At 55.4% G+C, this 23,619-nt stretch overlaps 2 protein-coding genes across 9 annotated transcripts; one reads left to right on the top strand and one right to left on the bottom strand.

Annotated features, from left to right (window-relative positions):
• Nucleotides 1–1,573: 1,573 nt before the first annotated feature.
• On the bottom strand, nucleotides 1,574–11,555 carry HEMK1 (HemK methyltransferase family member 1). Of its 6 annotated transcripts, XM_030306872.2 has the most exons (11): nucleotides 11,480–11,555; nucleotides 10,079–10,458; nucleotides 9,689–9,780; nucleotides 9,282–9,375; nucleotides 5,127–5,261; nucleotides 4,733–4,797; nucleotides 4,405–4,454; nucleotides 3,376–3,484; nucleotides 2,423–2,518; nucleotides 2,158–2,271; nucleotides 1,574–1,994 (listed from the first exon to the last, which is right to left on the bottom strand). In XM_030306872.2, exons 2-11 carry the CDS (start codon nucleotides 10,304–10,306, stop codon nucleotides 1,934–1,936), a joined length of 1,044 nt encoding a protein of 347 aa, XP_030162732.1. In that variant the 5' UTR covers nucleotides 10,307–10,458; nucleotides 11,480–11,555; the 3' UTR covers nucleotides 1,574–1,933. The 6 variants fall into 6 exon arrangements, with proteins under 6 accessions (XP_030162732.1, XP_030162733.1, XP_032448022.1 ...); XM_030306873.1 differs by lacking the exon at nucleotides 2,423–2,518 and having other exon boundaries at nucleotides 11,480–11,542; XM_032592131.1 differs by lacking the exon at nucleotides 11,480–11,555 and having other exon boundaries at nucleotides 9,282–9,413; nucleotides 10,117–10,209.
• Nucleotides 11,556–12,953: 1,398 nt separating this feature from the next.
• On the top strand, nucleotides 12,954–20,217 carry CA2H3orf18 (chromosome A2 C3orf18 homolog). 3 transcript variants are annotated; one of them, XM_032592125.1, is made up of 6 exons: nucleotides 12,964–13,261; nucleotides 14,352–14,468; nucleotides 14,824–15,213; nucleotides 17,873–17,898; nucleotides 18,426–18,573; nucleotides 19,801–20,217. In XM_032592125.1, the coding sequence occupies exons 3-6, from the start codon at nucleotides 14,980–14,982 to the stop codon at nucleotides 19,879–19,881; spliced, it is 489 nt and encodes a 162-aa protein (XP_032448016.1). In that variant the 5' UTR covers nucleotides 12,964–13,261; nucleotides 14,352–14,468; nucleotides 14,824–14,979; the 3' UTR covers nucleotides 19,882–20,217. The 3 variants fall into 3 exon arrangements, with proteins under 3 accessions (XP_032448017.1, XP_032448016.1, XP_030162731.1); XM_030306871.1 differs by having other exon boundaries at nucleotides 12,964–14,468; XM_032592126.1 differs by lacking the exons at nucleotides 18,426–18,573; nucleotides 19,801–20,217 and adding an exon at nucleotides 18,142–18,332 and having other exon boundaries at nucleotides 12,954–14,468.
• The last annotated feature ends 3,402 nt before the right edge of the window (nucleotides 20,218–23,619 follow it).

Below are 23,619 nucleotides of genomic sequence, written 5' to 3'. Positions count from 1 at the left end.
CTTGGGGTGACATATCCACATGCTTGCCAAGACCTTTCCTCGGTGATAGGTCCAAGGCCAGGAGAGTGAAACCATCAGGGAAGCCAGTACTGGCTGAGGTGTGGCCCAGGCTGTGGAACAATGGGGCAGGTTGCCTTGAGATGCTGCTGAAGACAGCAGGAGCTGAAGGGCACAGGCAGAAGAGATGGGCGATACTGGTAAGGACCTATGTGGGCAGAGGTTGGAGAGCACAAGGGGGCTCAGAAAGCCAGGAACCTCTCTCTGGCTGTGCCCTACAGCACCCTCCCAGGTTCCTTCTAGGCAGCCATGATGGGGAGTCCCTGATCCTCCTCAAACGAAGTCAGGAGCTTGGAGTCCATGTGGCTGGCACTGGGCAAGGAGCAGGACACAGGAGCCTTAGGAGCTGCAGTGTGGCCCCTGCTAAGGCAGATGTGACCCCTCAGCACAGTAGGGGAAGGAGTGGGTCACTCAAGCCAGGTATGAGCCCAGCAATACAGACTCCCCAAAGGCAGGGACCTAACTTCCCATCTCCACTTGGCTACTTCCCACCATGGGATGTCAGGCAGGCCACATCTTCTCTTGGGGAGTCCCTGCTGGAGGAGTGAGGATTCAGATGCCAGCTCACACCCCACCTGGCTGACTGAGGCTAAAATGAGGCTGCCACCTTACACTGGCCTTGGAGCCAGAAGAGCCAGCTTCTTGCAGGGAAAGGAGCTGCCCGAGGTCCCAGTGCAAGACACAGCCCTGGAGCCCAGCATCCTAGCTTTAGCAGAGGATACTGACCACCAGACCATACTGCCTCTGGCCACCGTACCACCAGGTCAGGCCCTTGAAAGTGCCAGTGGGATGAGCCAGTCTGGTCTGGCATGTTCCTCAGGACCCACTCTGATGCAGATTCACACCAGCACCTGCCAACTGGGAGGTTTCCTGTCGCTGTGGACAGAAGGGCTGGGCTTTCGGGCCTCCTGGTGGCCACAAGTCTGCACAGACCAGAGCTTGGGTGGAGGTCACAACCAGCTACCTGCGCTGTCTGGGTTTCTCACTCTCCCCAGCTCCAACCAGGGACAGATGGGTTACCTGAAACTGCAAGGTCAACTTGGAAGGAATGTTTTAGCCAAAAGCTATGAGAATAAAAAGTAAACGTAAACGCTGCTTACTCCTTACTGGCTCAAGCCTTTAGTGAAATAAATGAGGATAGGTGACCCCAGAACTGTGCACCAAAGACCCTCAGCCCAATCCCCTCCAGAAAGCAGGCAGTCAGCTCTGAGTTGAAATTCAGATGACACTCCTGTGCTCAGAGCCTAGACCCAGTCAGGGTGTGTGGGAATGTACCTAGGGCAGTTGAGGGCTAGGTCGAACCCTAGGAGTGAGTTGATCAGTCCCAAGGCCCTGGCATCCAAGGCCAAAAGGAGCACCCATGTGCCTTTCTCCACACTGCACTCTCACACTCCCACCAGATGGGAGACTGATGGCTAGTCCTGCTGGAGCAGGAGGAAGCTCTTACTCCCAGCACTGCCTGGGGACAAGGGGGCAGGGGACCCACAAATCACAGTAACAAAACATTAGACGACTATTTGTTGGTCTCTCGACACTTTATTGGCCATATCTCCCAACATCCCCAAGGCAATTCCACTCACAGAGACACTGAGCAACCTACCCTTGGCCACACTGATGTGATGGGAAGCCAGAATGGGAACCTAGGTCTGCTCAGCTCTGAGCCAAACTATGGATGTCCTTGTTCTTTGCCACCCCAAGAAGGACATCCCCACCCTTGCTTCTATCCCCAAGTCTCCCAGAAATGTGGAGCTTGGGGAATCACAGAGCCATGGGAAATGTCATAAGCATCTGGGTTCTAGAAAGTGCCATCACCTCCCTCTAAGTAGCATTCCAGGAAGAAGGATCAGCCAGGCACTCTGGTAGGCTGGGGTCCTGGTCAGGCTTCCATAAGGCAGCCACACTGTGGCCCAGACCTCCGGATATGCAGGAACCTGGGCCTAAGGAGACAGGGACAAGAGGCCAATCATTGCCTGAATCCCAGGGGATGAGCAGAGTGTGGGAACAGCACATTCTCCCCACAGCCAGAGCTGTGGATGGCCTGAGTGGAAGAACAAATGTGGCTATGACTATGGAGGTAGGGGTGGGGTAGGTAGAGCTCACCTCCCACAGAAATCCTTGCGCACAGCCACGAGATCAAGGGACAAGTCAGGCCGGCTCTGAAGCCAGCTGCCAACAAGCTCTGGATGTCTTGGGTCCACTTCTAAGAAGATGCTCCTACATGGAGGAGAAATGGGTCAGCTCAACCAGGCAGAACTAGGACCTGCACTTCTGGGTTACCTGGACCGGGAGGCGTGGGGGCAGAATGACTGTCAGGGCAGGCCTAGTACACACTGGGACAGATCCAGGAGACCTGCCCTATCCATACCCAGAGTCCTTCAGAAGCCAAGGTGCCAGGGCCAAGATGTGGGTAATGATGTCCATGCCCTCCTCCCCACCATCCAGGGCTACTGGGTCTTCATAGCTGAAGGGAAAACAGTGGAAGGTGAGAGTCTGGGACAGGGGGTATCTTAAACTGAGCAGGGCCCTCCACAAAGGGGCCCCATGGAACTTACACTCTGGGCTGAGAGGAAAATCTGAGGACACAGAGGAAGGAGACCCCAAACAGCAGCTCTGATGCCCCTACCTCCTATAGGCAGCAGCCCACCAGGCAGTGCTGGGAGTGCTTAGCGAATCCCACTGACTGATAGCAAGGCAAGGCTGTTCCTATGCTTAGTCTGGAGCGGGGCGGCGGGGGGGGGGGGGGGGGTGGTGAAGCTTGGAACTGGCTAGACCATTCCTGAGAGCCTGGAAAGGGGGAGCCAGCACCTTGACCCACATTACTGCTGCCTCGTCCAAGGGATCCTGGGCTACCCCTAGTTCTCAGCCCTTGTTTGAGAACAGGATGACTCACAGCAAAGCCTGGAGTAGGGTCTTAGTCCCAGCCTTCTTGCTAAGCCCCTACATGACCTTGGACCAGGCATCTTCCCTCTCCGGGCCTCATTCTTCTGTAAAATGATGTACCCATTTGAGCACCTTCTATGTATTCTATACCATGTCTAATGTTATTCATTGCTAAGTCCTCCTCATGGCCCTGCAAAGGTCTATCACTCCCCTTTCAAAGGCAGGAAATGAGGCTCAGAGAAGTTCAGTGGTCTTAAGTGGGAAGGCAGAAGCTGAACCGAGTAGGTCTGTGGGCTCCTAAGTGAACCTCTCTTTCAACATCACTGTCCCTTTCAGTCCCCTCTCCCTCCCTGGCCCTCCCAATGGTGTAGTTCCCCCAGGGCAGACACATCCCCCAAGGCCTTCTCAGGCCTGGCTCCCTCCTATCATACCCTGTACCTGCGGATCTCAGGGGCCAGCTGCTCCATGTCTTGGTGGAAGATGTAGGGAGGGTTGCTGACGACCAGGTCCATGGGGCCCCAGGGCAGGAGGTGTGACCAGCTCCCCTCTATGGTCAAAGGGAACACACAGCAGAGACTAGGTGGCAGCTCTACCTGCCACCATGTCCCTTGGGTAGTCTCCCTCCCCAAGCCACACCATGGGCCTATCTCTGGATCTGATAACCCAGACCTGCAAATTAGTGCCCAGGGTCCCCGGCCAGCAGCCTGGCCAGGAGCATGTATACTCTGAGATGGCAACTTTTCACATGGAATATCCTTGCCCTCTCTCCCTCCTCTCAAATCTCAGCTCAAGTGCCACCTTTAGGAAGACCTCTCTGACTGCTTGGTCAATGCAAGAGCCTCTGTTCTCTGTAACCCTACTGGCCCTGCCATATGCTGCCCCATAGCCAGCACATGGACTCGGTGTGTGGAGCACATGCCTGGCTTTAGTCAGTCAATTCCTGGCAATTCTGCTTGTCCATTCCATCCAGGTGCCAGGTGCCACACCAGGTGTATCACACTCTATGGAGGGTGCATATGAGGCTCAAAGATCTTGTGGATATGTAATGAAGCCAGAACTGCAGCCAGAACCCAAGAACACTCTGCAAAGGTGTGGCTGAGCTGTGCTATGCCTGGGCCAGGCAGGAGCAGCATGGGTAGGCACTAAAGTATTAAAGTATTCTGGTCCTAAAGCTTTTCTCCTGAGCTTCTGCTCATCTCTTGACAACAAGCAAGCAAGCCCTAGTTAATCTCACTAGTTACAGGGGTTCAGAAAATAACAAAGACCCTGTGGCTGGTCCCTGCATGGGTCAAATCAGCCCAGGAGGCAGCAGGGACTTGCAGGATTGGTCTACGATAGTGTGTGTGTGTGTGTGTGTGTGTGTGTGTGTGTGTGTGTGTGTGTTGGGGAAGCCCTCCATCCATCTCTCCACCAGTCAGCACCTGTGCTGAGGATCCCCACCCCAAGGAAGATGGGTAGGGAAGATACCTAAAGTCACATCCAGGGGAACGATCTGAATTCTGTCCAGCAACCGAAGCCTGAAGAGATGGGAAGTGAGGGTGAGCACAGGGGAGGCTCCTGCTTTTGGCTACCAGGACTATGAGAATAAACTCTTCTTGGACTGGCAGTTATCTGGTGCCCACTGTCCTTCATAACCCTGTGGGACCCATGCCAGGCAACACCCCCCCCCCCGACCTCCCCTTTCTTAGGAGTAGAAAACAGACATCAGTGAGTTTAATACCTGAATAGGGACTGAGACCAGGTCCCAAAGTCAGACTTCCCCAACCCTGACCTTCTGTCTCCCCAGCCCGCCTACCTCTGAGCATTCTCCTGGGTCAGGCAGATGGCAGCTTCTCCTTTATCCACAGCAATGACTCGACTCTGCCCCAAGAATAAATGATGGGTATGTAGGGGGCAGGGTGCCTGGAGAGGCCAGGGCTGGGGACCAGAGCTCTCCTCCAACCCCTACTAGAGAGGAGGGAAATACCCAACAGCCATTCCCCTCTCTGTAGCCAGGGTCTGGCCAGAGAAAAGGGGAAAAGAGTTAGAGGCTATGACCATGATAGGCTGAGGGCAGCCCTGTCTTCCCATATCTGGCCACCTCCTCTCAAGTGCTTCTAGCAGAAATGGGTGGGGAAAGGATCTGTGGGACAGTGAGTGGTAATCCCAGTCTACTCAGGGTGGGGCACAGGGACGCAGAGGGGGCTCACCTGGGGAAGCTGACTCAGCAGGCTGAGGGAGATGGCTCCCGATCCGCAGCCCACTTCCAGGATGAGGGGGCCACCTTGGGCTCCCATTGGACAGGAACTCTGGGTCACTTCTTTCAGCACCCATTCAACCAGCTCCTGTGAGGCAAAGGGGTCTGGATCAGAGTTAGTGACAACCCGGCCCTCCAGGGGGTACTGGCACAGAGGCCCAAGCATGGTTAGAGGGGTCAATGTAGGGGGGTGTCTAAAGCTAGACTGAACTTTATGTCAGGCCATGGGCAGGTCACTCTGCCTCTCTAGGCCTCAGATTCCCCACCTGTGAAACTGAGTGGATGATAACCCACCTCATCAGGATGCTGGGGACATTAAACAGAAACACATTCGTGAGACATGGGTCCCATTCCTGGTACATGGTAAAAGTTCAATAAACCTTAGCTAGGCCTTTTATAGACAGCCTCTGTTTTGTGCACATGGCAATGCTAGAACCATGCCTGATGTTCCTCGACCACTTCCTCTTTGACTGGCCCTGATTCCAGAACTTTCCCTCCATTAATCTGTTGGATCCTCACAAATGGTCCATGAGGAAGCTAAGGCCCAGGGGTCAAGGCCCCTCCTGGAGCCTGGTTCACAGCTCATGATGGCCAATTATCAGGGGCCAGAGTGGCCCCAGCTTCTTCATAGAGCTGAACTTAGAAGGCCCCCAGGGAGGGACAGGGAATTGCCTCCATGGAGGTGGGGCATAGTAGGGAGAACACAGTCCCACCTAAGCCCCATATCCGAAGAGGGCTGTGGCATGCATACACAAGGCATGGGAATAAGTGGGCATAGTGTGGTGGGAGGTGCCTGATTGCACCTGCCTTGGGGGCCTGGGGACACTTACAGACACTGTCACTTTGGAAACAACAGGCTTTCAAGTCTTGTCCACCCATCTGCTACCTGCAGGGACTGTGCATGGAAACCAATACAGGGTGGAAGTGAGAGTGGAGGGCTGCTGCTGCCCAGTAGCCAACTGTTTCTAATGAGCAGTGGAGTGAGGGCCCAAGCAGCCAGGCATGGAACTGGGAAAGGGCAGAGTGCTTCCTTCTCAAAGACAACCCTTAGGAGAATTTCCCTACTTGGGACTCCTGGAATCCTAGGCAGGGCTGGCTCAGGAATGGGCAAAGGGGTCTGCAAGTGGGTGCTCCCTTCATCTATAAACAGGTCCACCTCTCCAGAAAGGCTTCCTCACCCCCACCGCCCCACCAGGCTCTCTCTACCATGGCTCCTCACCATGAGTCTAAAGTCCAGGATGCAGTTTGCCTTTCCCACCAAACTGAAGGCTCCATGATGGGAAGACCAGGAATCTAACCCATCACAGTGTGTCCCACAGGCAAAGCCTGACCCTCAGAGGGGCCTCCTGGCCACTTTCCAAGTGCTGGGCAAGCTCTCAGTGGTCGTGGGAAGCTACCCTCTAAGTCTCAGACTCCCCTAGGTCCTCCCAAACTCCCAATATCAACAGTCAAGCTCAACACCTCCAGATCACTCAGACCCATTTGCCATATAAGCTCCTCAGTCCTGAGTCCCAAAAGGCATTTTATCCTTCCAGGCCCCCCAATCCCAGGAGCAAAGCTCACCTGTGCCCAGGGTAGCAAGTTCAAGGCAGGTAGGACTTGGCCTATGGGTTCAACCCTTCCTGTTTCCCTCACTTGCTCCCACTAGTCCTGTACCAGGCACTACTGGAGATTGCAGGGGTGCTTGCAGCAACCTGGGCCCATAGCACTGGGACTACCATAGCGCGAGAAGTCTAGAGCTGTGGTGGGAGATTGCGGGCTCAGCACTGAGGCCACATACTGAGCATCTGGTAGGACAGCTGAGGCTTGTCAGGGGTGTGAACTTCTCTTGGTTTCCTGGCCACAGACAGACCTACCCTGGTTGGAGAATGACCCCTTGGACAGCCACACTGGCCAGCCACCTCACAGAGACACCTCTGACCTCAGAGAGACATACAACATATATGAACGGCCATCCCAGGGAGCGCATGAAGCTGAGTGTCCCCTGGACCCTCTATTACACTCCAGACCACTTGAGGATCAACTTGGCTATGGGACAATTATAGGGGTAAAGACCTGCAAGAAGTCCACAAACTTTCCTCCTCACCAAGTGAAGAGCCTCCAGCCTCCATCAGCCTGAAATTGGTGGCTCTTTAGAGGAGGCTGAAAGCTGAGCTGGCCTCAGACTCAGGGCACCTCTTCTAGGTGAGTAAGGGAAGAATCCAAAACCATGATGGGGTGGGGATAGAAGGGAATGTGGGGAACAGACAGCTTCCGTCAAGAAGTCAGCCCAAGGCCTCAGCAGGACCTGACTGCTGTGAGTACCCTCCATTCGGATGCTCTGAGACAGCAGCCCCATGAAGGTGGCACTGCCTCTTTCAAGCTAATCACAGATAAGGCACTGAGCCTCCCATACCCCGCAGAGCCTCATCTTGCCCAATTGGATATGAATGGCTCACACTCTCAGCCTTGGGTTTCCCACTGTACACACCGCCAGCCTGGGGACTGAGCCACCTTCCCACCCACAGGGAAAGCCCAACTCATCGAGCCACATGCCACCTACAGCTTCACATTTCTGACTTCTGCCCCCATCATCAGAAACTGTCCTCCAGTGGATAGAAAGATCACAGGCACCATGAACTGTTCCCTGCACCCATTCTCCCTACTCCCTGCCACAGGCCACGTCCTCTCAAGTTCTTGGTAAAGCACCCCCAATGTGGCTTCACATTGGGGCAAACCTGGCAAGTTCTCAGAAATGTCTGCACAGTGAGGTGAGGACCTGACCTCCCAACCACAGCCTCCCCCTCCATTCTCCCCTCCCCCTGCTCCTTGCAACAGAGCTGCTCTCTGGCCCAGACCCACACAGGAATGGGGGGCCCCCATGTGAGCCAGAGTCCACATTCCACATTCAGAACCCTGGAGCACATGGCTGGTGTCAGATCAGCTCTGAGGGGACTGAAAGGTCATCATGGTAGCTTCCCTCCCATGTCCTGACCCTTGGCAGCCTCAGGAGACAGTAAGTGAGCTCCCAGCCAGAGGTCACATGCTTGGGAAAGACACAGGGTAGCCTCCCAAGAACGTACAGGTGGCAGACCACCACTTCCTGCTCTGGATCTCCGCATTCCATCCCAGCTCATCCAATCCCAGATGGGACAGCCCTATGGGAGATGTGGGGCCCTGACCCAGAGTCAGAAAGTCCGAGTGCTGCCCCCACGCTCCTTCCACTGGCAGCCCTGTGACTTTAGGTAGTTCTCAGATTCCCTACTGTCCCTCCCAGTACTGGGCTGTAAAGTGAGGACCTGGCCTCTGAACCACATGATGTGGAAGTGAATGGGGTCAGAAGGTTTCTTGGCCAGGGGAGAGAGTCTAGGAAAATGAGGTGGGACTCTGGGTACCTGTCTGGGCAGGTGAATGAGGTATGATCTTTCCTAGGAATGTTTGTATGCCTGGGTACCTTTTGAGAAACACTCCTTCTCAGAGCCTGGTGCCCTCTAGCTTGCCCATCAGCCCCCACACAGCCCCATCCACCTGCTCTGTTCTCTCTGGCTCCCTATAAGGTCAAGGGGAAGCCCAAGAAGGGCTACAGAAAGCATCTCTCCCACAATAAGGGTGCCTTACCAACAGATAGTATCTAGGGCCACCCAATCCCTAGTCCTAGTAATTTGAGGGACACGGGTAATTACCTGACCAGACAGTGGATCTAAGAGAACCACCAAGTCACAGATTCCCTGGCCCAACCCTTTTATCATGTGGGCCCAGAGGGGTCAATGACTTTCCTGAGGTCACATAGCTGTACCAGGCCTCCAGGTGTCCAGCTGGAGCCCTATCCACTCCACCCATGCCTCCTGAGATAGGAGGAAGGCACTTTCCCCCCATGGATTGGATAGGCCATGTCTGGGAGCTAGGACATTGGTCTGGGATGTGAGGACACTCAAGGAGGCCAGAAGGAGACCTCTACACTCTTGGCCCCACCTACCAAGCCTTCCAGGAGACACCAGTATGGAAAAGCAAGGCCTCTGAGGACAATAATTACAGGGTCCCAGCGCCCCCTGGAGGAAATCTGGAGCAAGACAGGTACCCTAAACCCCACCCTCATCCCCATCCTGCCCTGTCCTGGTGCCACACCTACCTCAGTTTCCGGGCGAGGGATGAACACTGGGGGGGCCATCTTCAGACTGAGCCCTTGAAAGTCCCACTCCCCAAGGATGTACTGCACAGGCATCCTACAGAGGAGGCAGCTGGGTGACATCAGTGCTAGAGCCTGGACCAATAGGACCATGACTGATTTGAGAGAACTTGTGGGATACCAAAAGCGTCAGGGTCGTCCTCCTTGCCCCAGGACTCTGAGCCAAGGCCTTCCCTCCCTCCCTTCTCCCTTTCTACTTGCCTGATTCCCCTCTCATCAACCCCTCAGACCAACACCTTCCTAGTCCTTGGATACTTTCCTCCTCCCTGACCACGAACTAGTTGGGCTGGAGGAAATCAGACATCTGTTCCCCACACAGAGCCCCTCAGGTCTGGCCCATGGATGCTCACCTTTGCAATCGGCAGCTACTCAGCTTCTGCACATGCTGTAGCTGCCAAGGACTCAGGGGCTGGGTCCGAAGTACTGGTCTCAGGCTCTGAAACTGCCCCACAGAGAATGTGAGTGGCTGCCTCCCCTGATCCAAGGGCCTGACCCAGGTTTAGGTGGACAATGCTTGTGGGCCCAACACTGACCACCTTGGTCATCCCTGGATCCCTACTGCCTGGCACACACTGTAAACGTTAGCTGGGTGAATGAATAAGTATCCATCTAAGACACGCCTTCAGAAAAACCCCATCACTCTTAGCTTAGCATTCTCAGTGGGGCAGAAAAGCCTGGATGTTCTTCCCTAAGGTTCTCCCTCCCCCATATTCTGCCCTCTTAACAACACTGCACTTAACTGTTTTGGCTCCAAGGACATGAGCCACGATGTACTCACTGGATGCCTGGGCCTCAGGGATGCCCCTCTTCTCAAAGACTGCAGTCCAGTGGCTCACCACCTCTGTGGCACTCAACAACCCAGCCAGGGGCAGATAGGGTTGCCATGAGCTGAAGGCCCAGCCCCTGGTGCCTCCCTTCCTTCCCAGGCCAGACAGGAGGGCCCGGAGCATTCGGTCCCCAAGCTCCATGTCTCAGGGAAAGGCTCTCCTGAGTGCTCCCAGGTCCCTAAGTCTTCCAAGTGATGTCAGCTGCTGAAGATGGGTCACTGGCTCCAACCAGGTAGAGACGGTCACAGGCTCTGGCTCCTCAAGGTGGCTCTGATCCAAATGTGACTGCCAACCTGGAAGAGAGAAGAACCAGGAGAGCAGCTGAGTCTTGTGTGACCCACTCTTCCCTGACCTGCTGCCTGAGAGAGGGCATGCTCTTGCTCTGCTACCTCCTTAACTCCATTTTAGACCTCACCCACTTATTTGATTCTTCTTGTCTTGGCCAATTATGTTTTCATCATGTTTTTAGCTGAAGTGGGCTGAACCCAGAGCTCAGTCCCTGGTGATGGGTCGGGGCTCAGGCTTGAGGGCTGAACAGATCTGTATCATCTAGTGTGTGCGACTTGGGAAAGTCATTATTTCTGAGTTCCAGTGTCCTCCATAAAATGGGGAGAATAGCATCAACTCCACATGAGCAGTGCAGCAGACAATGAATGTCAAGGGCCTGAGAGTCAGCTCAACACACGGGAGGGACTCAATGTTACATGCTCTTAACTAATACTGCAAGAAGAGAGGAGATTGCCTTTGCTTGGGAGCTTTGCTTTGCTTTTGACATTTTGCATGGACTGATTTGTATGCTAAAATTCTCCCCCTGCCCCGTTTAACCCATAATCCTAAACATCAGCATAAATCCCCAGCCAAAAAGAAATTGACGATTATTTGTTAACTTTATACTTAAGTTATCACAAACAAGATTTAACAGAAGATTTAAAATTAGTGGTCCCCTTTCCCATCGCACGGATTAAGGTCCAAACTAGCATACTGAGCACCTGCTAAGTGTCACACCTTCAGAGACCAGCTGGGAGGGAAAGCGACTTGCCTAAGATCACCTCGCTAGCACTGTCCCAGGCAGGACACAAACCCACGTCCTCCGGTCTCCAGAGCAGCTCTGTCCACCTGAGCGTTGCCCCAGGAGGAGCCAAGGCCTGAAGTCCGGGACGCAGCTTCCCTCTCAGCTCTGCAAAGCATCGTTAATGACCCAGGCAAGGTCGCCTCTCCCCAAGCCTGTTTCCTCATCTATATAACGCGGAGTGGGGGTCTCGAGAGTGCTGCAGTCCAGGGGCACCCGTCCCGGTTCCCATTTCTAGCACGTACCGGCCTGAAGAATTACCGCGCCCGCCCGCCCGGATGCAGAAACTGCCGGGGCATAGCCCCCGGATATGCAAGACCCGACGTGAGCACCCTCGGACGCCTTGCTTCCGGTGTCGGTGCTTCTGAGAAAGGACTCGGGCGGACCCAGTTGCTCAGCTCCAGAGTTCCTAGTGCTACTGGGTTCCACCCGGGAAGGCGCTGCGGGCTGTTGAGGAGGCTGTGAAAGCCACGCGGGGTGCGCCGGTAGTCCACCCGCGCCAGGGTGCGTGGATGTGTGGGAGGTTGCGTCCTAGGAGCCAGGTCTCCCCATTCTTCCTGAAGGTCACGGAGGGGACATGGCCCCAGCCCGCGGGGACTACTACGAGCTGGCGTTTGGGTACCCAGCCGCGGTGGTGCGTGGTCAGCCCCAACGGGGCTGTCAGCAGCCAGCCCAGGGTTTGAGAATTGGAGTGCGATGTCCAGGGGCATGGTCTAGCGTAGCCTCTGCACAGGCCTAGCAGCACTTGGATGGATTCCAGTGGTGGGGACGGTAGCAATCTGAGGGCGGGACCCAGTGTTCAAGACCTGGCCGAGAGTGGTCCGAGCTGCGCTGGGGGCCAGGGGTCACTAGACCCCAGGGCCGCTTTTGACCCTCTTGCTCCCAGGTTTTAGGGTTTGGATGCTGGAGACCTGGGTTCGGACTCTGGCTGTTGCCAGCTCACTCTGGGCCTCAGTTGCTCCTTCTATAAAACTCACGGCAGTGTCCCACAAAAGTGTGACCTGTCCCACACAAGTGTGATCTGCTGACACCCTCCTACCACCAGGATCTATTGTTAACTAGATCACTGTTAACTACTATTAAACATGCAGTTTCCTGGGCTCGATCCCAGACCCTTAATCCTCGTAAACTCCCTTGAAAATCCGAAGATTAGAAGGTATCCGAGGGTCCCTCCCCTGAGATGATCGCGCTGTGGATGGAGGCTATTGTGAGGAATATATGTAGGATTGTGTCAGGCTGCCCAATAATAATACCAATCCAATAATAATAATACGATCCTGCTCCCAACTTCTCTGAACTAAGCTACCCCATTTCTAGCCTGGGGTGGGCGTTTACCCACGAGGCCTCTCAGTAGAGCCCATCTGAGCAGGAAGCGAGCCCCAGGGAGGGGAAGCATCTTGCTCTAGGTCACAAAGCCATAGAGGGGCGAGCCAGAGTTCAATGGAGGTCCAAGGACTCCCAGTCCAGTGCTCTCCCCGAGCCTTCAGCGTCCGCCTGCGTTTCGGGCGCACGCGTCTATCTCGGCGGAGGTAGAGCTCCGCCCGAGTTCTAGTGCAAGAAGGGCTTAGCCATCCAAGGTCCTCGACCCTACTTCAGCAAAGGCCACGGGGAGCGAGGGGTGATCTGCAAGAACCGACACCCAGTGTCCGGCTCCTGCTGGGGGCGGAGCCAGATCAGAGCGACAGGCAATCGGGCCAGTGCCGGGCAGGCTCTGGGCCTGACAGCCAATCGGGAGCCAAGAGCGCGGAGCGGGCAGAGAGGCGAGGCACTGGAGCCTGGGGGACCCTTGGGGCTACTCGCCTCGGCCCCACCCCCGCGGTGGGTCCAGGCCCCGCTTGTCCCGGCCCAAGCCGACTGAGCCGGCACTCACGGCTGCCGGCGGTGCGCTGTAGCTGGCCCCGCCCCGGCTCGGAGAGCACTGGGAGGGCGGACCTGGGGTCGGACCCGCAGTCCCCGGCCCTGGCCTCCTGCCGATCGCCATCACCCCTAGCCTCTCCGGCTGAGCTCGGCGTCCCAGAGAGGATTAAGTAAGTGCTGAGGTCGCAGCTTCTGTGCAAGAATGGAGAAATCACAGAGTCGCAGAGCGGGGATGGGGATTGGAGCAGGGAGGACTGAAGAACCTGGTAGAGAACGGTATGCGGGTTCTCGGAGGTCGCGGTGCCAACCCATTTCACCCGTTTCATTCTCTTGCCCTTTGGACCCTCAGGCAGTCCCAGCCAGTGATGGGCAGGGCCTTTTCTCTGCTTTGGATCGAGGAATAAAGAGAGCCCAGAGCAAGAGTTAAGGGTCTGGCCCAAGGTCATGTCTGGGGTCAGAGGCAGAGCCAAGGAAGAACCTGGGGCTGCTGACGCGTTCAGCCTAGCTGGAGGGAGAGGGCAGAGAGGGATGAGCCCCATATCCCTCTGCCAACCTTACCCCTTCCTAAGGAGCCATCTTTAGTGTGTACACTCCTCACACACACACCCATGCACCTGCACAGGGAGGCACCCCACGTACACCCATGAGCTAGGACAGGGAGGTATGTGTGCAGCCATGAGCTGTGTATCTCCCCCTTCTCCCTAGACCTGCCCTTAGGCAGCTTGAATGGGCCCCCTTCCCACCTTGCCTTACCCTGCGCCCTCTGGCCTGGGAAGACCTAAGCCACACCCTCTTGCCACATCTCCCACCCTCTCCTCCCAAGGGAGGAGGAGGGGGAGAAGAATCATCTCAGGGTGGGTGCTCCATCCCTGTATATGAAGACACACTCCCTGCTCACCTGGTTTTTCCTTGTCTCCGGCAGCCCCTAGCTCCCCTATGGAGGTCCTGTGACCCTAAGAGCCTGCAGAGAAGTCGTGCCAGAGGACCTGACCTTAGCCTCTCTCCCCTTCCTGCCTTCTGGGCTCTCCACACCTGCCCTGCCCCACTGCAAACACAACCTGGATCACAAAATTGGCTGGGTCCAGGGGCTTCTTTCCCAAGTGGGCTGCCCAGTGGGGAAGGTCTATGCATTGGGTGCTTACTGTGGGCAAGGGTTGCGCTGAGCTAAGTCTTTTCAAGGGACCAGTTCATTCTGCCATTTTAACGAACCTGTGAGGGAGGTGGGGTTTTGTTTTTGTTTTTGTTTTTGTTTTATCTCAGACTCAGGAGAACTGAGACACAGAAGTGGAGTGACATGCCTAAGGTCATCTGACTCTTGGGCAAGTGTTTCCCTCCAGGAAAGGAAAAAGCTGCAGTATTTTTTTCTCCAAGCAGGAGGTGAGGGATATGGGGGGCAGGGAGTGAGGAGATGGGAAATGCAGGGAGTAGGGGTGGGAAGGTGGCTATTACACAGGGGAGAGACTTTTTCTTTCAAACCTCCCCGCCACCTTTCACATCTTCCAAGTACGATCACTGTGGTTATCATACCCTCAGAGAAGGGGAAGGGCTTCATTTTCACCTTCCTAAATCCACATGGGAACTGTACATAAGTAAAGCACATGTCCTGATGTCCCTTGAACTTGCCTTTGCCCTCAAACTTTTATTTCCCCAGTGCCTTCAGAACTTAGGGGTACTTGATGTTACCACTGAGTCCTGTTCTAAGCCTCATGGTTTTTTATTCTTTCTTTTCCAGCACCCAAGGAGCCAGGGAGCTCCCTTTATCCAAGGAGGTGGCAACCTGCAAGTATAGTGGAGGGGCCACAGTCTGGAACACTACTGATGTCAGAATCAAGTTGGCAGGTTGGCTGACCACAGGCAGTCTCTCAGCCAGGGCCCTCTCAGCATCAGCATGAACTCCAGGATCCCATCTGCCAGGGGCTGGTTCAGCAGCCGCCCACCCACCTCTGAGCCTGACCTGGAGCCTGCCACAGATGGGCCAGCTTCTGAGACCACTACCCTCAGCACAGAAGCTGCCAGCTTTAATGACACCAGAATCCCTGATGTGGCTGGTGGCACAGCTGGTGTGGGCACAATGCTTCTGTCCTTTGGGATCATCACAGTGATTGGCCTGGCTGTGGCCATGGTAAGAGCTGGCAGGCTGGGGCTGACCCAGATGGCCGTCAGTTGGAGGAGGGTGGTCAGTGTTTAGATTTTAGAGACTCTAATCAGAAGATAATTGTCTGTTAATGATAGCACGATCTTCCCCTTCTCCAGGTATTTTTCCACTAGGGACCCAGAGACCAGAGAGGCTGCCTCCAACTGGAAGAACCAGAGAAGGTTCTCAGGATACATGGTGTCTTGAGCTGGGCCATGGGGGCCATGTAGGAGTTGGAGAGGGGGTTGTTCCAGGTGGAGGGTCCTGATGGGCAAAAGTTGGGAGGCAGGCAGGGGTTTCTGTGAGCAGCAAGCAGGACAGTGAGGCAAGTGTGGGGAGGGGTGCCATAGGAGTAGAGGCCAGAAGGCGATGGGAATAGAACCTGGGCTGCAGAGTAGGGGTGGGATGCTCTGGGCATGGCAGCCTGCTGGCAATGTTCATTCACTTGGCAGTTATTTACTGGGCATCTGCCCTGGACCAAGCCTTCAGGTCCCCAGGGACTAGGGAGACAAGGTCCTGCCCTGTGTTTCTTTGGGGAAATAGGAGACAGATAAACCAAGGATGCCAAGGGCAGCATAGAGGGACTGAGTTGGGGTGCACCTGTGGTCCCCTGGGTGGGCTGACAATGGTGGCATCCTGGCCACTGCCCCTTGCAGGCTCTGATGGCTAGCCTTAGGCTCAGGACCAGGTTGCTCTGGCAAATAAGGCTGTGGATGGTCCATCCATGACCTGGCTGGAGCTACTGTTAAACCAAGGTTGCCATATGGGCCCTGTAGGCTCCGGATCACTGCCAGGGAACAACTCCTGGCCAGCAAGCAGGGCCAGGATGCAACACACAGAGTGAGTGGGCTCCCTGGGCAGGAGCAAGGCAGAGCGCCAATGTTTCCCCATGGCACCAATGTGGCAGTTAAGTAAACTGAAACAATCTTACCTCAGGGAAAATGTGGGGTCTGGAATCTGCCCTTGTGACTCTAGGCAAAAGATTTTGTCCCAGGAATTTGGGAGCACTCCCTTACGTTTCATTCTGGAGGAACGTTCAGAGGGCCAGGATAGAGGAACTTCTTGCCCAAACCAGAGAGGTAGGAAGATTGTGGGACAAAGGCAATGGAGGGCAGAAAATAGCTCTTGGGCACTAGGGAACAGGTTCAGAGATGCTCCCTGAATGCTGCTTCCTCTCCTCTCATGCCAGCCCCCAGCAGGGCCATGTTGGGTATGAGGAGAGGCAAATCAGTGCCAGGTTGTGTGCCTCACACAGATGGAGTGGTATGGGAGGGCTTCCTGGAGAAGGCAGCACTGCAGCTGGATGGTGAGGGGTGGGAAGATTTGGAAGGAAGGTATGTGGGAGGGTGGTGTCAGTAGTTGGCGCAGAGGGAAGAGCAGGACCATGGCATGGAGATTTGTTAAAGGTTTTGGACTCTCGTGAAGACCCATCTGTAGGACAGGACCACAGGGCAGTAAGGAGGGTTTGGAGAAGGGCCAGAGTAGAGGGAGTAGAGGGAGTCCAGGTGCTTGGGCTGAAGCTGCTGGTTCAGGGCAGATAGGGGGCTGGGTCTGAGACCTGGAGCTCCCCCAGCATCCTTTCCACAGGACAGCAAGGGTATCATCCATGTGTGACCCCTGGAGGGGATGGAAAGCAAGGGGAAAGTCAGTTTCTTTTCAGGCCTTTGGGGTTTCCGAGGAAACAAGCAGCAAGAGGAACTCTGGGCCAGGCTGGAAACCAAACCAGATTCAAGCTGTGAATGAGGCACAAAGGATATGAGAGCCACAGAGGACAGACTCTAGGGACATGGCTTTTCCCCAGGCAGAAGTGGTCATTCTCCTGGCAGCCAGAAACCACCAGTTTAGGGAACAGCCAGGTCGTGGCAGAGGTCCCTGGAGTCCCTGCCCTGGTGGCCAGCCCTTCTTCCCTTCTCAGTGCTTTGTATCAGGATGTTCTGCTCCCACCTGGAGCTCTTAGGTCTTGCATGTTTCCTCAAGCTGCCTAGGCCTTTATCTTCCAGTCTGTACCATGGGGATTAGGACCCAAGGCCTTTCTACGTTCCTCCAGCATCTGAGCTCCGGTGTTCAGTCTGGGCTGCTATTCAGGGGCTCACGCTCTCCTCCCCAGGCCCCGTCCACTGAAGCCCATCAGCCTCCCATGGAAACCTCAGAAGCCCAGCCCAGAGCCTTGCCTAGAGCCACTGCCCTGCAGAGTTTGGCCCCCTGTTCTTTTTGCCCATCCATGGCTCTGGGGAAGCCATGTACTCCCTGGGGAGAGTTGAGAGGAGAGGGTGTGCTGAAATCTTCCCTCCCCCCTCAGCCTTGAGGAGTCTGAGGCAGGTGCTGAGCGGCTGAAACCACAGTCTATATTGGCAGAGATAGGGTCCTCCTGTCTGCAGGCCAGGCCTGACTGCGTGGTCTTCCCAGGCTGGGCTCCTCAAGCACTGGCCTGCTCCCCACCTCCAAGCCCAGGCACTGTCAGCAGCTGATAAATGTCAAAAGGAGGCACAAATGCAGGATATGTGTGTCCCTGGGAGGGAATCCCCTGAGGACATGGGGACCCACACTTCTCCCCATCATCAGCCTCAGGATGTCCCCTGTCCCAAGGGACTGCTGACTAGTCAGGGACTTCATTCCCAGCCATTTGACACTGCTCCTTCTCTTGCAGGTTTTATACATCAGGAAGAAGAAGAGGTAACTCCCCAGTTGCCACCCAAAACTCCAGCCTGTTGGCAGTGTTGGGCTGGACTCTAGGAGACATGGGTGGGAAAAGAGTCCCTCCAACATTGGGGCCCCTCTCCCTGGTCAGGGAGTCAGGTCCTCTTCTGCCCACTCATGGCTGGGGATGAATACTTTCCCTCCAGGAGTGCTGAGCCACCCTTGCCCCAATACCCTGAGCTCCAGGTCACTGACTCCCCTACCCTGCCTGGCCCGCAGAGGCTGTGGATCACACAAGGCCCTGGCCTATGCAGTCCCCATGGACCCCACAGATGATGCCTCCATGGGCCGTGGCCCCATCTGGTCCCAGGAGTGGGTAACTAACAGAGGGGTGGAGGTGGTACTGCAGGTACAAAAATAGCTTTCATTTAATCCCAGAGGAAACCTCAGGCCCCCTAAGCATAGCTGTGTGCTATGGCTCAGCTGGGCATCAGGCAGGGCCCAGAAGGCTGGAGGGAGGGCAAGGACCTGCCATGCCCCCAGCAGCCTCCCCCCACCCCCAGGCTGGAGAAGCTCCGCCACCAGCTCATGCCCATGTACAACTTCGACCCTACGGAAGAACAAGATGAACTGGAGCAGGAGCTGCTGGAGCACGGGCGGGACGCTGCCTCCATGCAGGCTGCTGCCTCTATGCAGGCCATGCAGGGCAAGGTGGGCACTAACCAGGCTCCCCACCCAGGCTGCAGGCTGCTCATGAGTCCTCTGCCCCCACCCCTCCCTCCTTTCTCATGCAGCTTTCCAGCACCTGCCATACAGTCAAGTGGGTATATGGGTTTTGTCAGGTTTGTTTAGAAACAGGTAGAGTTTCCCTGTGGCCACCTATAAACTGACTGCATGAGGCCAGGGCAGCCCTGGAATCCAGCCCAGCTCTACCCCTGCTAACGTAGTGATCTTGGCAGCCCCTTAGCCTCTCTGAGCCTCTGCTTTCTTGTCTGCAAATGAAAGTCCTAATTCTTGACCTCTGTGCCCCCACGCCTTGGCTAGGAAAGCAGGAGAGGACTGATGGGAGAGATTGTTGGAACTGGGAGGCTGGTGCCTCTGCCCCCTGAGGGCCCTGGTCCTGAGCACATCATGATTGGGGTCAGATTCTGGAACAGGGGCACCTCTGACTACACTAGGGGGTTCCTAGCAACTGACAAACGCTGGGTGTGTGGAGACCCCAGCCAAATTCGCCTCCTACATCCAAAGGGTTAGGTACCTGTGTGGTCACCCTGTCAGAGCCACTGGGCTGCATGGCCATTTGCCACCAGTCCCTAAAATTCCCAAGGGCCAGAGCAACATGAGGAGGCCTGGTCTCTCCCTGACCCATGAAACCCCTTTGCATTTCTCCTTGCCTTGACCCCACAGGTTGCTTGGGGGGGAGGCGCTGGCCCTGCCAGGGCAGAATTAGGAGACTGGATTCAGGAAGAGTCCAGACTGGAAGTCCAGAGACCTCCTGATTTTGCCACCAGTTCTGTGGCAACTGATCAGGACACATTCCCCACTTGGGATATTTGGGAAATCAGGCTGAGAACCTTGGTCCACCCAGCCCATGGGACTACTGACAATTTGACAGTTTTTTCCTGTGTGCCTCCCTGCCTCCTCTGGTCCAGCCCCTGTGCTAGAGCTAGGGGATACAGAGGTGGGCCCCCTTCTGCTGGGAGAAAGTGGTGCATGCATAATTAATCCAGCCTCTAGGCCCGCAGGGCAAGTGCATGCTAGCAAACTGGTGGGGGGGGGGGGTCATCTGAGCCGGTTGGTATATCCAGGCTGAACTTGCAAGGAGAGCATTCCAAATGGAAGGCGTAGCTGGTGCCAAGTGAAAACAGACAAACCCGGAAGCAAGGGTGGAGGTGAATGGCCTTGGTCAAGGTCCCTGATGCCCCTGTCTCTCTGCAGACCACTCTCCCCTCTCAGGGCCCACTGCAGAGGCCCAGCCGGCTGGTGTTCACCGACGTAGCCAATGCCATCCATGCATGAGTGCCCTGGAGACAGGCCTGGACTTCTGATGAAGACACCTGCCACAGTGCCCATTGAGCTGCCCACTCCGTGATTGTTAAGACCTACTCTCAGGACCTGCCCTGCCAAGGCCCAGCTATTCCCAGGACCCACCTGCTGACTCTCCAGGCTCTAAGAGAGGCCCTGGCCAGGCAGGCTGGACATCTGGCTACTGATGTCCCCTGATCTGAGGGCCCTGGCATGGAGGGCATCCCTCATGTCAGGAAGGTTGAGAGCTATGCTAGCTTCCTTGTGTCCTCCCCAGACTCCTTACATCATGGTCTGCTCCTCTAATGTAGAGGAAATGGGAGGGGAAAGGAGAGAGGAGTAGGGAGTGTTTCCCCTTTGTCAGGAGAGACCTGTCTTCAGAATCTGGAGCCTCCTCTACAGTGCGGAGAGGCAACCAACCGGGTCGCCCCAGGAGAAGCCCAGGGATGAAGCAAGAACTGCCAAGTGGGCAAGGATGCCAGGAAGAGGGCTGCTCCTACCCAAGGCCCATCTGTATTTTGGAGGGTCCATGAGGCCTCCCAGCCACCCTCCCTGGCAGCCAGCTGTTGGCTGGGAAAGAGCAAAGGAAGTAGGGGAACGGGTGTAGAGGGACACAGTGCCTGGACCTGCTGAAAGGCCTCAGACATGTGCGTGAATGTGCCCATGTGCAGGGTAGGATGTGCGTATCCCAGCACAGGGTAGGATGAAGACCTTCTGCATGGGCCCCACCCTCCAAGTCCACCCCACCCCTTGATGTGTGTGGGAGCACCAGGATAGGCCACCTTCTCTGCCTTCAGTGTTCGGGACTGAAGGGAAAGGAAAGCCAAGGTGAAGGTCCTGCTGCCCATCTCATCTCTTCACTGGGCTCTACAAGCCAGGTAACCTGCTTCTGAAAATGGTTCCCTGTCCTGGTGTATATTGGGGATCTAGGGTTGTGGGAGAGGCTACTGGTCTGAGGGCAGTGATCACAGGCTGTGGGCTATCTGGGGACTTCTGACTGCCTGAAACGGGGTGGGGGTAGCCCCATGGGAAACACCTATTTGATAGCATAGCCCACCCACCCGTTGTCTACCCACCCCACATCCCTCAGGAATTCTACCAGTCTGGGGCATGTGAGCAAGGCATGGGGCTAAGCCAGACCCCAGGAGCTGAGCAATTTTCTACTCTGAGCATGCATGCGCACGTGAGCATGCACAGAAGCATGCCCCCATGCCCAGCCGCGCCACCATTGCTGTCCTCCGCTTTCTGGAGGAGATGCGGGGGCAGCAGCACAGACCTTCTGTTGGGCAAATACCATGTGTCAGGATGTGAGGGCCAAGGAGGCCCGTGTAGGGAAGATTTGGGATGTATTCCCTCCTCTAGATGCTATAAATACATTAGCACTTGAACCAACTGGAGGGCTGTGGGTAATTTAGGATGCACAGACGCTGTAATTTAACTCACAGCATCTCCATGTGAGAGCATTAAAGATGTAATTAAGATGTTTACACAAAAAGAGTGTGAGTCTGTGACACTTGGGGTGTGAAACACCAGGAGGGACAGGATGGGTGAAGGGCTGTGTGGGGGCCTGGCATAGTCACTTGGAGCCCAGCTATGAGCTGGCAGCTCCATTGGTTTTCCTTGAACTATCTGATGAAATGCCTCTGGCCCTGAGTTCAGGCTGCTGTGGGGCCTCGTGTCTCAACTGTGGGATGGAGTCACAATGCCTACCATCCCCTTGGGTGGAGAGGCAAAGTGGACAGGACCTTGTGGGACCTGAGGAAGGAGGGGGCTTGAGCCCCAAGGACTAGGGGGCGGTGTGGTGCCTCAGGATCCATAGGAACTGGGTCTGAAACACAAAAGGGAACACAATAATGTGGTCTTTCCCAGATCACAGGGTGCAGGGAGTGGGTAGAGTTGGGAAGCCTTGAGGTCATCTGTGTGGAAACCACCTACAGGGTTCAGAAGGGTTTGGGGAGAATGACACCAGGGTGACCAACTCTCCTGGTTTTCTCAGGACTGCCCAATTTTAGCATTGAAAATCCCACAAACCAGGACTCTAAGTGATATCCAGATCCTCCCCTAAAGACCTGAGCCTTCAGGCCAGCATAGGAAACAAGGACAGGGTGAGCAGCAGTTCCATGGCGGAGGGCTAGGCTGGGAGCCGGGATTGCAGGCCAGGGCCCTGGGTAAAGGTGATGCCCCAAGCATTCCATAGGCCACCCTCATTGGGGTCACACAGATGGGCCTGTCACTGATGACCCTGGTCTCACAGACTAGCAGAAAGATTATTAAGGGTCATGGGGTGAGAGGAGAGGGATGGATGGGCTGTGTGCCCCCCATCCTGCTGGATAACCCCTCAATCCAAAAATGTGGGAGCTACAGAAGACTCAGTGTCTAAGGGACCCTAAAAGAATGAGGCCTATGGAGTAAGGCTAGCACCTAGGGACTAGGGCCAGGATGGAGGCTCCAGGAGGACCCTGTCACCATTCTCTCCTGCTGCCTGCTCCATGCCCTTTCCAAAGGGTGGGCCCAGGTAGGTGGACAGTACAACTTTTTGTGAGTGACAGGGCCACTGCCTCATCCCTATCCCTTTGCAGATACCTCCTACCCACCTTCTATTTGCTAGCTCTCTCTCCCAATCCTGGAGGAGACCCAAACTCCCTGCACATTCCTAGGTCTTCCACAGAGCATGGGATCAATAAATATCATGGTGGAAGGATTCAGTTGATGTGTCCTTGTGACCATGGGCCTGGCGGGCTGACCAGAACTCTCTTCACCAGAGAAGGAGGCCAATGGGGTGAGAAAGTCACCTGCCTGCCCTATCGCTCCTGAACTTGTCTGTTAAAGGAGGCCCTTGTGAAATGCCCCTGACACACACACACATACATCGCTAAGCGAATCCTCTATAAATGAATAGCAACCAGGGCTTCAGGGTAAAAGCTGCAGCAGTTTGCAGTGGGTGCTATCAGCGTGGACGTAGATGGGCACCTTCAGAGGAAGCCACCTTGTTTAGTGAAGTGAAGTGTCAACTTCCAGCCAAAGTGTATACAGTAACCCCACTGCCTGGCTGCAGGCAGACATCAGGGACACCTTCAGAATGTAAAGGTCGTTCTTGTGGAGGTGAGCTCAGAAACCAGTAGCAGTTTAACCTTGTTATGGATTCCTTCCAGAAACATTACCAAGCCCAGCACTGTGATCCTGTCAGTGAACCAGCTCCATTGGTTGGTGTCTGCACCTCCATTTGAGATGGGAGGAAGCAGGTGTCAAATAGGAAAAAAGGATGACTGTGTGTGTATGATGTGTATACATACATACACTATGTCTGTATATCTTTATATCTACATCTATATGCAAAAGAACGCAGGGATTAGGGCCAGGTGTGCCTGGGGGGGGCATTCAGAGGCTGAGGGCAGATAACCCACCCTATCCTGTCCAACTGCACCCCTCAGCAGTCCTCAGTGTGGAGCATCTTGGCTGAGGGTATCCGAGGGAACCCCAGGAGCCTCTGGTCTGGCACCCCATCCAGCCTGGCCTCTGTGGGCTCAGGACAAGGGGAACTGCAGGCAGAGGTATCTATGGTTGTACAGAGGCCTCTTTTGAAAGGCCAGTGAAGCTGAGAAATGAACAAGAACTGTGTAAGCAGAAAGTACAGGGAGAGGAGGAGGAGGCGGGGGAGGAAGAGGAGAGTGTGGAGAACTTCAGGTACAGTGGAGAGGGGTGAGGCTGGGATGCTGTCCCATCTGCGCCTGG

The sequence above is a fragment of the Lynx canadensis genome, chromosome A2 (assembly GCF_007474595.2).
Source record: "Lynx canadensis isolate LIC74 chromosome A2, mLynCan4.pri.v2, whole genome shotgun sequence".
Taxonomy (NCBI): Eukaryota; Metazoa; Chordata; class Mammalia; order Carnivora; family Felidae; genus Lynx; species Lynx canadensis.
Note: the sequence above shows the minus strand (reverse complement) of the source record. Positions and strands in the feature narration are given on the sequence as shown.

Bases quoted from the DNA above. Each gene is read 5' to 3' on its own strand.
- CA2H3orf18 (XM_032592125.1), top strand. From the start codon at position 14,980: ATGAACTCCAGGATCCCATCTGCCAGGGGCTGGTTCAGCAGCCGCCCA. The intron at 17,899-18,425 runs GTAACTCCCCAG...CCCCACCCCCAG, and splicing joins TACATCAGGAAGAAGAAGAG to GCTGGAGAAGCTCCGCCACC. The intron at 18,574-19,800 runs GTGGGCACTAAC...GTCTCTCTGCAG, and splicing joins TGCAGGCCATGCAGGGCAAG to ACCACTCTCCCCTCTCAGGG.
- HEMK1 (XM_030306872.2), bottom strand. From the start codon at position 10,306: ATGGAGCTTGGGGACCGAATGCTCCGGGCCCTCCTGTCTGGCCTGGGA. The intron at 4,455-4,732 runs GTAGGCGGGCTG...CCATCTCTTCAG, and splicing joins ACCCAGGAGAATGCTCAGAG to GCTTCGGTTGCTGGACAGAA. The intron at 3,485-4,404 runs GTATCTTCCCTA...CTTTGACCATAG, and splicing joins TCCCCTGGATGTGACTTTAG to AGGGGAGCTGGTCACACCTC.